Source organism: Nannobrachium achirus, assembly GCF_963921795.1.
Source record: "Nannobrachium achirus genome assembly, chromosome: 20".
In the NCBI taxonomy this organism is placed as follows: domain Eukaryota; kingdom Metazoa; phylum Chordata; class Actinopteri; order Myctophiformes; family Myctophidae; genus Nannobrachium; species Nannobrachium achirus.
In genome coordinates, this window is record NC_137827.1 from 12,521,747 (window position 1) to 12,534,703 (window position 12,957).

Below are 12,957 nucleotides of genomic sequence, written 5' to 3' on the forward strand. Positions count from 1 at the left end.
GCATTTCTTAAGCCTCTTAATGTCTTAAACAACTCTCTGTGCAGGTTTGTCCTAAGGTGTCCATATACTGTAGAACGGATCACTGCCACATGTACAACTCGCTCAATTGGCTGCAGCCCAAAGCACGAAGGCAAATGCACTGGCTTCTCTTTATTTTTAAATGTATTTACTTTAAATGCACCTCCTACCTGAAAGAGTACTTGGTTTAATCTACTTCATCATATCCACTTAGGCACCTGCGATATCCTTACTTTGATGTACCAACAATAACTAAGGTGGTTGGACGAAGGTCTTTCAGCCATAAAGCTCCATCTGATTGGAATAATCTTCCTCTATCTCTAAAATCCATCTCATCACTTGGTCACTTCAAGACTTCCCTATACTCTCATCTTGAAACAAACTTGTATGTGTTTTTAATTTGACCTTACCTGTAAGTATAATCATTGCTTATGTATTTGTACTGTGCCTCTTATTTGCGCATCAGCTGATGTGGTGGGTGTTAGGGAGGGTGAGTGGGTGGGTGCAGTGAGTGAGGATGAGCAAGCTATCTGTGTAAGAATGTATCTGTATCCCTGTCTTGTATGTATGTATGCCTGCTGTTCATGTTTTTTGTATGTCATGTTCCTATGCGTCCCTCTTGAAAATGAGATGCTGCATCTCAATGGGGCTTTCCCGTCATTAAAATCTTACAATCTTACAATCCATGCCTTACCCCTTATCCCTAAACTTCTTTGCCCTTTTTTACTATTTTGAAACACATTTTTATTAGTTCAAATAGATGATCACTATTTGAGCTATTTGAAGCATTTTAAAATGCTTTACAAAATGGTCAAAAAAGGCAAAGCATTTTAGGGATAAGGGGCAAGGCACTGACCTAAATATAGCTGCCAGTGCGAGTGCGCATATCCGAACGCACCCACAATGAAAGCTAGAAGGAGTTTGGTGAAGCAGTTTGTAACATAATGAAAGCTAGGATGAGTTTGGTGAGGCAGTTTGAAATTTAAATGGAAGCTAGAACAAGTTTGGTGAAGGAGTTTGTAAATGGAAGCTAGAAGGAGTTTGGTGAAGCAGTTTGTAATGTAAATGGAAGCTAGAAAGAGTTTGGTGAAGCAGTTTGGAAGTAATGAAAGCTATAGGAGGAGATTGGTGAAGCAGTTTGAAACGTAAATGAAAACTAGAAGGAGTTTGGTGAAGCAGTTTGAAACGTAAATGAAAACTAGAAGGAGTTTGGTGAAGCAGTTTGTAAGTAATGAAAGATTGAAGGAGTTTGGTGAAGGAGTTTGTGACGTAAATGGAAGCTAGGAGGAGTTTGGTGAAGCAGTTTGAAACGTTAATGGAAGCTAGAATGAGTATGGTGAAGCAGTTTTTAAGTAATGAAAGCTAGGAGGAGTTTGGTGAAGCAGTTTGAAACGTATAATGAAAGCTATATAGGAGGATAGATAGATAGATACCTTTATTATCCCACAGGGGAAATTCAGTTGCCCAGAGGCAGCACAGCAGTTAAGGTTACAGAGAAGTAAGAAAAAGAAAAAGAGTACTGTAGTATACAGTCCAAAGAGCAAGCACAAAAAAAGATAAATAAAACATAAAGTGTCGAAAGCTATTGCCAAAAGAGAAGAAGAATATATACATAAAGTGACCACGAAAAATTAAACGCTCATAAGTGACACGTTTGGTGAAGCAGTAGTTTGGTGAAGCAGTTTGAGTTTGGTGAAGCAGTTTGAGAAGTAATGAAAGCTAGGAGGAGTTTATCGGTCCGGTCCTGCAGCCCAGGGACATTAAAGTGACAGATGGATAGAGAGCATGGATGCCACCACCTCGACCTCTGCACAACCATTTAATGATCAACGACAATGTCACCCTTTATGGGTTCACATCAGAGCCCATAAAGATGTGTGTCTACATACTGTATATTACACACTGTACGTATATCTGCTGACAGCCAGCATGCAGCCCCAAGGCGCCGCAAAACACAGCAAATCACACTTTGGCACAAAAAAGAAAAAAGGGTGAGGAAAGAGAGAAAGAAAGGAGTGCTGCTCTCTCAGGTAGAGAGCCCCGAGCATGTGCAACACAAGCATGCACACGCACACACACACACACACACACACACACACACACACACACACACACACACTAAGCCCCAGGCTACTGTAGGGATGTATCGCAGAATATCACAGCTCTCTGCACGTGCGTGTGTGCATGCATGTGTGAGTGCGTGCGTGCGTGCGTGCGTGCATGTTTATTTCTGGAGCGTTAATACTGACTCAGCTGTTGCTGCAGCAGTCAGTAGTCACGGTAATTGAACTCCGTTGTACTGTTTAACTAAAGCAAGATGTGAGTGAGAGAGAGAGAGAGAGAGAGAGAGAGAGAGAGAGAGGGTTGTGTGTAATGAGGTTGTGATATTGCAATGAGTCTATGGACTGTTGTACACGGAGGATGATGTTTTATCCAGTTCATTTTAATTGGTTACACAACCCATCTCCATCAAATCATAGATTTTTCTATTACCAATAAGGGCACTTATACTTAGCATTCATAATTGTACATGCTCCACGCATAATACGAACATAAAATAATCATGGTCGGCGTAGCGAGGTCGTAATTCTTGATGAAATAATGCACTGTGGGTAATCTGTGTGCTAATGCTGTACTGTACAATACATGCATACTATTTGTATGCGAAAAATAAATAAATAAATTGTCGGCCTTTGTTCCATTTTGGGGGCTGGGTGGCCAACAAAGTAAATCGTCACTGTCGGGCAGAAACCTTGTATCTCCAAGTTTCATATTTGTAAATTTTTTCGCGAAGCAAAGCCCTGCTTCATCATACAAGGCCGTCGCACAAAAGTAGTGAAAACAGCAGATCTACAAGCACACAACGCCTCGCGGTGCGAGGCGTTGTGTGCTTGTAGATCGGCTGTTTTCACTAGTTTAAATCATTTTTAAAATGATAAATACAAAACAAACGGTTTTGGACATACAAGGTTTCCACCCGACAACGGCGAAATATAACTCATGTAATTGGCCCACTGGCTTGTCACTTTGTCACAAATCTTTGAGTAGCAGCAGATAGCGTGCAATGAGGGCCTCTCCAACTCTTTTTCCCGGGCTGAATCAGGGGCCCAGCACGTCCCTGATGTAGGGTATAGCCTACGTTGTCTCTGTCGGGTGGAAACCTCATGTCCAAAACTGTTAGCTTTTCAGGATTTAAATTAAAAAAGTCTGTGAGCTTACGGATCTGCTACTTTTGATGCGTTGGTTTTACGCTGTAGTATGATCAAGTTGGGCGTTAACTGACAAAAAAAAGATTGGAGACAGGAGGTTTTTGCCCGACAGACAACGTTATCACTGCTGTCGGGTGGACTAGAAACCTTGAATTATGTCTGAAAGTATCACTTTTCAGTAAATGTAAAAGAAAAAAGGACCTACAGGAATAGTCTATCTACAAGTGCCCCGTTGTGAGCTTGTAGATGGACAATTTCCGCAACTTTTGTGTGACTTTTTTTTAATAGCGCTCCCCCTGGAGGGAAAATCACCAGCCGCCACTGGATAGGAGACCAGCAGGTTGATATGCCACCAACGCGATAGCGGAGGTGGCATATCAACCTGAAGGGCTCCTATCTCTCGATAATCACTGCTGAGCGAGATGTTATCCTGCTTATTACCCTACTACTACTCAATAAAATTCATAATTTGACCCAAATCTAAATACAAAACAAAGTATTTCCATGTTTACACTACAGACTGCTGAAAGTGTTCCACAAGTGTTGCGCTGGGCGTCCCCCCCAGCGCAACACGGTCGCATTGGAAAACAAGGAAGTGCTGATCAAAGAGAATCCATTTTCTGATACTGCGTCGTCTATTTCTCGCGGTGTGTTTGTTTACATGGCTGACATATTGGAGGATACGGTACTAAATTCACACAGCGCATCCTGAGTGCAGCAGGTCCTCTGAGCCTTTGATTAGGCAGCGGTCCGTTATACAGCGGAGTGGTCATTATTCTCCTATAATTCACCACTGATTTCAGCACTTGACCAATCAGAATAAAGCATTCAACCAAGCCGGGTAATAAGGACAATTAGAAACCTCTTCCTTAGCCTATTAGGAGTGCACGTGCAAACTTTCACAGATATCAGGTCCGCTAATAGGGGGACTTTAAGCAGCGACAGCTATGCGGCAGTCCGCTATAGTAACCGGAAATGGATTAGCGCTCGATAGATACTTACGCAGCCCTTCCTACAACGGCAGATCCACGCAGTGTCTACAATGTCTGCTGCATAGACGCGTCGCCATGGGAACCAAAGAGTTCAGTAAAAGGGGTGGGAACGAGTCGCCGACGGCTGTTTGCTTAACGATTTTGACTGCTATGGCGATCGCGTCATAGCGGGGCCGTCCTGAAAACCGTCCAAGCTTATCTATCTCACTCTACAGCAAATCTTTTAGCCAAAAAATATAGCTGATCTACAAGCCCAATGTTTGGCCCAGAATAGGGACGTTAATAGGGATGTAACGATTAATTTTAATAGCGATTCGATACATATCACGATACTAGTGATGGGAAGAATCGTTTATTTCCGTGAACCGGATCATCGTTCGTTCGTTCATTCAAAAGAGTGGTTCATGATTGGTCACCCGGTCATTCACAACTTTCGGCGGTGGGCAGGGGTCCGTCGTCACGTCAGAGCACTTCGTTCTCGTTCAGAGTGTGAACGATAATCCCTCCTTGAGTCCTTCCCCCTTTCTCAGTCAATCAGTCAGTCAAACACATCAGGATAAAAAATGGAGTACATAAAAGTACTTGACTTGTTTTTGAGGTCAGAGACGCTGAAAATATATCTACTTTGGTCCTACTCCATCTGCCGCAGATTTTATGCCTCTATCTGCTAATAAATGGGACTGACAGTCTAGCCCGGTTTACAACCGCGCCACGAGTCAAGATCCATCAAAAAAACAACTCACAAAGATGTATGGAGGCATTCACTGACTCCATCACAACAGTCTGTCCTGATCTGATCTGAAGGCCGAAAGGGTTTCAATAGAATTATAAAATATTAAAAAGATAAAACAGTTTTGGTGGAGAAATTTGAAATATATCTATAAGCTCCCAACGCATCACATTGCAATGCATTGGGGGCTTGTTATCTGATCTGCTATTTTTGCTTTTTTTTTTATGAGACACTATTGTACGACGTATGTATAAAATAGGGCTTAAATGGCTCAGACTACTTCATTTATAAAATTCCCTGTCCCATTTCTCACAGTCATTATTCTTCAAAAAACAACATCCAAACATATCTTTTCTCGCGTCTACTGTCTACATTCCAGTTTAGATGTTGTTTTCTGAAGTATGTTTTTGGGTTATACGGTGGCGGCTTAAGGATTCACAGGCCCTGGTGCATCTCCAAATCAAAGGGCCCCCACACCACCCCCCGTGCGGGAGGACTACACGCGCGAAAGTGTGCTCTCACATTCATCGATTCGTATCGTATCACCTCTCTCTGCATAGCGCAGCATAGCAGCGCACTTGGCCAAAGAGAGAGAGGGGGAGAGAAAGGGAAAGAGAGAGAGCATGAACATGAACCATAATGAGAGAGAGAGAGAGCGTGTGTGTGTTTGCATAACGGCTTCACTGTGACTCACCATAGACGTCTTAATAGAAATAACGATGCTTTAAAAAAAAAAGAATAATAATTTGATTTACACAGGGCCTTCCAAGTGGCGGGCCATGGCGCTTAAGCACAGGTTAGTCCAATGGTTAATCCACGCCTGGGGTTATAGCTTATAATTTCTGGGCAGACACACCCAACTGCTCCACTGAAAGGATGAGTCACGGTTCTCTACAAGCTCTTAACGTGTCCATGACACGGTGTGACCGTGTGAGCTTATATATCTGTTTTACTTGCGCCAGCAGAGTGCGCTGGTACTGCGTTCGGTGTTTCTGTGGCGTCCTGTGTCTGTGTATCAAATGCTGTGTATCAAATACCCGGAGCCAATCAGGGACCAGCATTCCTGGTGACGTCACCATCAACAGCCAATGAGGGACCAGCATTCTTTGTGTATCAAATACTGTGTATCAAATACCTGTAGCCAAACAGGGACCAACATTCATGGTGATGTCACCATCAACAAGTGCGACGTTATAAAGGAAAGTATATACTATACTAGTACTATTGGAACTTTTAGCCAATGAGGAAGCAGCATTCGCGGTGATGTCACCTTTATAGAGTAACCCCATTGTTGACTTGAATGGGAAAGTGTAAAAACAGCAACCACACTTGCACTTTCTAGTTTTCTTTTGTTGTTGTTTTTGAATTGGGGCCATAATACGGTGACCCACAAATACATTTGTGGATCCTTGAGCTTCACTGACCTAAACACCTAGAAGATATAATAAAGAGCATATCATCAGGGACGTGCAGAGAATATTAGAGAGGCAGGGGCTGAAATTTCGAAAAGGGCCTTTTGGTGAAAATATCGAAAATAGCAGACCTCCAAGCTCACAACGCGTCGCAGCGCGACACGTTGTGAGCTTAGAGGTTAGCTATTTTCGGTGCCTGATACCACACTGAACTAAGCATAATCAATTTATTTCGTGCCTGCATATCATATTAAAGGTGATACACCATGCATTTAAAAAGTATTTATGTCATATTGTTTATGTCCCAAAAACGTTTTTCAAAATAGCTGGGAGGGAATTCGTAAACATTGTGCATTTGGTGACAAGTTTTTGATTTTTGGTATGGTGTTAGGTATGGGTATAAGGTTTTCAAAAACCATCGCAAACAAATTGGGCTCGCCCCCTAGTGGTCTGTTTGCAATGAATCAAATATTCGATACATCAGTATTTGGTTCAAACCCCAAATAATTGATGAAAGAGATTTTTCAATGGATTATGTTACTATTGGGTATGATAAACAACATACTAAAAATTCAGGACAAAATAACTACCGGAAAGGCACCATTTTCAAGATGGCGTCCACAATGGCTGCCGGGAGCTGAAAATGCCTATAAACTGGGTTTTAATGTGTAAAAAATCATAATAAATCTGCACTTGGTGAAGAGTTTTAGATTTTTGGTATGGTGTTAGGTATGGGTATAAGGTTTTCAAAAACCATCGCAAACAAGTTGGGCTCGCCCCCTAGTGGTCTGTTTGCGATGAATCAAATATTCGATACATCAGTATATGGTTGAAACCCCAAATAATTGATATAAGAGATTTTTCAATGGATTCTGTTACTATTGGGTATGATAAACAACATACTAAAAAATCTGGAAAAAATAACTAGCGGAAAGGCACCATTTTCAAGATGGCGTCCACGATGGCTGCCGGGAGCTGAAAATGCCTATAAACTGGGTTTTAATGTGTAAAAAATCATAATAAATCTGCACTTGGTGAAGAGTTTTAGATTTTTGGTATGGTGTTAGGTATGGGCATAAGGTTTTCAAAAACCATCGCAAACAAGTTGGGCTTGCCCCCTAGTGGTATGTTTGCAATGGATCCAATATTAGATATTTCCCTATATGGTTGAAATCCAAAATAATTGACAGAAGAGTTTTTTCAATGGATTATGTTACTATTGGGTATGCTAAATAACATACAAAACATTTTTGAAAATGCAAGTTCTGGAAAGGCATAATTTTCAAGATGGCGTCCAAGATGGCTGCCGGGAGCTTGAATTGCCTATACACTGGGATTTAAGATGTAAAGATAATAACTTGGAAGTTTTTAATTTTTGGCATGGTGTTGGGCATAAGGTTTTCAAAAAACATAGAAAAAACCATCGCCCCCTAGTGGTCTGTTTGCGATGAATTCAAATATTAGATAAATGAGTATACCGTTGAAACTAACTCTAATGCAATATTTCTCAATGGCTTCACGGGAGCCTAAAATTAGGCCAGGTACATAGTCCTGTACCTGGCCTATAGACCAGTTTTACGCATTGTCTGCCATGCGCATGCAGCTTGGTTGGCGACATTCGTTTCACAAGCTGGCCTTGCACCATTTCTTGTTACTTGCAGAGGAGGCCGCGTGGAGGCTGTCGTCTTCTCCCCCTTTTTTATTTTATTTTTTTTGTTTATTTGTGTTTTTTTGTGTTTTTTGTTTAGTTTATTTTTTTTTGTGTTTTTTGTTTTTCTTTCCTCTGGTTCCTTGGATGTCGCAAGCAGGTGGCAAGCCCTAATTTATTACTCAACCTAGAAAGGTGTTTTGTTTTGTCTAACCCTATAGGTTTTAGGTCTCTAGCAATATTGATTCAAATACCTCACTCGTCATTATTAGTGCAGCCCCCATCACACTTGCACAATGTGGTACAGCGAAGTCCAGCTCGGTGGCACTTACATCTGTTCTTACAGGCAACCACACAGCCACAGTGGAGGATCAGTGCGCATGCCTTGCTCACATCGTCCAGATCTGTCCAATAAGGAACCCACACTTTGGTTCTGGCGTTCCATTCCCAACCCCATTCACTGGGGTCTGGGATCTTGGGAGCTTTGGAGAGGGACAGCTTCCAGACAAAGGCTGCAGTGTGCAGGGCACGTTTCGCATGCTGGAATAGAGCATTCTTGGTTGGGGGAATTGAATCCAGCGATTTGAGGCTATGGGTGAACAGGAGCTTCCTTGCTTCATTCACTGAGACTGCACTGCAATTCTTGCTGTACATGAGTACAGTCCATTGTTCAAGACGTTGCATGCCATGTGCACTGATTCCAGTGTGAGGCTGGTCGGGTCTTGGGTGATTGCTTTGACGGTGTCTGTGACTTCAGGAAAGGCTGATATGATAGATATGACATTTGTACCTTCCAGCAAGCACCAGATTAAAGTGATTGCAAACAGGCCACTAGGGGGGCGAGCCCAACTTGTTTGCGATGGTTTTTGAAAACCTTATGCCCATACCTAACACCATACCAAAAATCTAAAACTCTTCACCAAGTGCAGATTTATTATGATTTTTTACACATTAAAACCCAGTTTATAGGCATTTTCAGCTCCCGGCAGCCATCGTGGACGCCATCTTGAAAATGGTGCCTTTACGCTAGTTATTTTTTCCAGATTTTTTAGTATGTTGTTTATCATACCCAATAGTAACAGAATCCATTGAAAAATCTCTTATATCAATTATTTGGGGTTTCAACCATATACTGATGTATCGAATATTTGATTCATCGCAAACAGACCACTAGGGGGCGAGCCCAACTTGTTTGCGATGGTTTTTGAAAACCTTATACCCATACCTAACACCATACCAAAAATCTAAAACTCTTCACCAAGTGCAGATTTATTATGATTTTTTACACATTAAAACCCAGTTTATAGGCATTTTCAGCTCCCGGCAGCCATTGTGGACGCCATCTTGAAAATGGTGCCTTTCCGGTAGTTATTTTGTCCTGAATTTTTAGTATGTTGTTTATCATACCCAATAGTAACATAATCCATTGAAAAATCTCTTTCATCAATTATTTGGGGTTTGAACCAAAAACTGACGTATCGAATATTTGATTCATTGCAAACAGACCACTAGGGGGCGAGCCCAACTTGTTTGCGATGTTTTTTGTAAACCTTATAACCATACCTAACACCATACCAAAAATCAAAAACTTGTCACCAAATGCACAATGTTGATGTTTTTTGACGGATTGCCTCCCAGCTAAAAGGTTTGAGGCTAAATTACCACTCCTGAATAGAGAGCCTCTCATTTTTGAATGGCTCTCAGAGCATTTTCAGCTGCAGTACCACCTTTGGCCTGAACTGCGCCCCCCCCCCCCCCAAAAAAAAAATCTTTTTGGAATTTTTTTTTTTGGTCTTCAAAAGCAGCCGTTTATGACGTCACAAACGGCAGCAAATCTGGACAGCCTGTTTTGAGAACCCATGGGATGCTTTTAACCTCCACCTTCCCAAAACCAGAGAAAGACACAACGGTCTGAAATGGGACTTTGTGAGGATAGAAGGTGCTAGTGGGACCCAAAAAAAAGGTTTTAAAATAGGAAAAGTGAATTTTCATGGTGTATAACCTTTAACCAGTCCATTCATGTCTCCCCCCAAAACGGCCCACACAGGTGCCCCAGCAGGACGAGTGGGGGGGTTACCCTGGGGGAGGGAAGGACGACGAGATCCCCTGTCGGCGGATGAGGAGCAGCAGCTACGTCAAAGCCATGGGCGACGAGGAGAGCGGCGAGTCCGACTCCAGCCCCAAGACATCGCCACAGAAGACCGTGCGACCGGACGCCCTGATGAAGGCCATCATCAGACCCAGAGACCTCCTGGACTCGCAGAGGTACGCAGGATGCATGCAAGACGCACGCACACACGCACACAAGCTGGTAGCTTGTATCAGCGATTTCCAGTGCACAATTAAATATAAATCAGGCATAATTCCAAACCCTAAACCCTAACACCAAAAAGCCCCTTCTAATCCTAATATTATCCTAATTGTAAAACTCAATAATAATAATGTATATATATATATTTTTTCAAAACAATCATTTCTCTTGTGACGACCAGGAATACTGTCCCCATAATTCTGCTGTACTTGTGGACCTCACAAGCATAGTAATGCACGCACACACGTACGCACACACGCACACTCTCACACACGCAGACAGAGCTTGCTAAAAAAAAAAAAAAAAAACGATTGCACCATGCAGCAGATAAAACTAGCCCTTTGGATACATTCCATCTTGTTCATTAATTTGTGCTTTGTTTATTTATTTAGGCTTGGGTGATGTTTGTTGGTTGGTTTTTCTACGTGTTCTGTTATAATGCTTTGTGTTGATCTTGCTTTAGCACTTGTGCAGGTTACATCGCAGAAAACAGTGCTATCTGTATTCAGATAAAATCACTAATTAACGAATAGTACATAACTACAAGTATTTATTTTTCTCATATTTTCCCGCCATACGTATTGTGTGTGTGTGTGTGTGTGTGTGTGTGTGTGTGTGCGTGTGCGTGTGTGTGTGTGTGTGTGTGTGTGAGAGATCGCAAGTGTGTTGGAGTGTGTAAATGAGTCCAGAGCTATTCTCGCAATTGCTGCTGGACAGATCAGCATCTAACTGTTTGTGCGCGCTGTCGCTGCCAGTAGGCCAAGGAAGACACTCCATTTCTTTCAAATGGGTCTCATGGTTGCACTATACCAGCTTGCATTAAGTTTTGGGCCTACAACGCATTGCTCAGGGTTCTTTTATATCCATATGCTGTCTCTAACTTTCACCAGTAGCTTCTGTTCTCGTTGTGGGAACAAGATTACGAGATGAAGATGAAAGCATTGGGAATTCTAAAACAAAATGTAGGCCTGTGTGATAAAAAAAGAAATAGACAGCCAGACCCTGAATGGGAGGCTATAGCAATTCAGGGGCTGGAGCCAGGCTAGGCTAGTAGGCCAAGTGTAGATCCAATAAGCCAGATAGTCAGCTAGCAAGCGATTTGTTGGAGGCAGTGTGGGGTTCAGTGTCTTGCCCAAGGACACTTCGACATGTGGACAGGACGAGCCACGGATCATTTGCCAATCTGCTGGTCCAGAGTCTTTGAGTTTGGGACGGCAATCACACTTATTTCCTGTATGATGTACAACATATGATGACAGGAAGGAGTGTCACAATTTGTATTTGTTTGGACGCAACAGAAAATATCAAGTAACCAGAAATTCTGATATATATACTTGTTGCTTTGCTATTGCCTCAAAGCAACTAAACTGCACTCTGTCGAGGTCCAGATTATGAACAGTCTGTTCAGGGAACGTTGCTCCCCCATTGGCTAATTGGTGCCAATGCTGCTCCCCCATTGGCTAATTGCAGTGTTGGGCAGTAACGAATTACTAATAATATATTACTGTAATATTATTACTTTTTCCAGTAACGAGTAGTGTAAGGTATTACTCTAAAAAAAATGGTAATATATAACGCTTTACTCCGCAAAAAAAAAGCCTCGCTACTCCGTTACTAGCCATTTTAGCCGATTGCAGAAAAAGAACAGATCTACAAGACATCAACATACATCTACAGAGATGCGATGTAGCTTGTAGATCAGTCATTTGCGCAGCGCGCACAGTTATGACGTTGCTTATGTCATGACCAGTGCATGGACCGACCAGTGTCAGCGCTGCGTTGCCTGTCACAGTCACAGAGAGAGCATAATACAGCGTGCGACGCGCTTACATGGATGGGACGTTTACAATCTACAAGCACTCCTCTCGGCCGCGGAGGGGTCCGCCGCGGGGTCCGCCGCGGAGGGGTCCGTCGCGGGGGCGCCGCAGACCGTCCGCGGAGCTCAGCGGGACCACCGTGGACCACTGCGGACTGAGTTGCTGCTGTTAGCCAGTTAGCGTAGCCTCCACTGTCTGTGCTCAATAAGCCTCATGTCAGGGCCGGCGGCAGCCCACAATGGCTGAGGGTGCTATGCTTTAAGTGAAGGCTACCCAACTCAAATCGGCCAGGTGAAAACAAAAGGTTAAATTTGCATACCAATGGGAGTGTGTGCCAAACCAGTTGTGGCCAGCCAATGCTGATCTACTGTATTATAATGTACATTTTGGGAATTACTGAGGTGGGGGTGCTCCCTGGCCAAAATGAGGGTGAAAAGCAGGCCTCAGCACCCTCAGGGAGTTGAAAGCCTACTTTCCTTAGTGGGAACACCCAGAGCCCCTGCACCTCACGTCTAAAATAGCCTACACTTTTTAGGCAGAAAAGAAAATATGTAGCATATTATTTAAGGATAATATAGGCAGGCGTCTTCAACAGAGCTGAGAGTTTTAAATGTAATAAAAAATAAGCAATGTTTTGTTGGGTTATATATTATATGTCTTAATTATTAATTGATTCGCTTGTAGGCCTATACCAAAGTCCATTAAAAAAAGTTTCTAACTGTTCCCAGGTCAAATATTGATGTGTGATTAAAATGTGATTAATTGAGATGAATTAATTACAAAGCCTGCAATTATAATTTCTTTAATCGCATCCCAGAGA

At 42.5% G+C, this 12,957-nt stretch overlaps 1 protein-coding gene across 1 annotated transcript in view; it reads left to right on the plus strand.

Moving 5' to 3' along the window:
- dlgap2a (discs, large homolog-associated protein 2a) overlaps positions 1–12,957 on the plus strand; it is a 471,572-nt gene that overhangs the window by 323,689 nt on the left and 134,926 nt on the right. Inside the window, exon 7 of the mRNA XM_080750728.1 lies at positions 10,057–10,274. Within this exon, the coding sequence (XP_080606854.1) occupies positions 10,057–10,274 (218 nt within the window). The remainder of the gene's footprint in view (positions 1–10,056; positions 10,275–12,957) is intronic.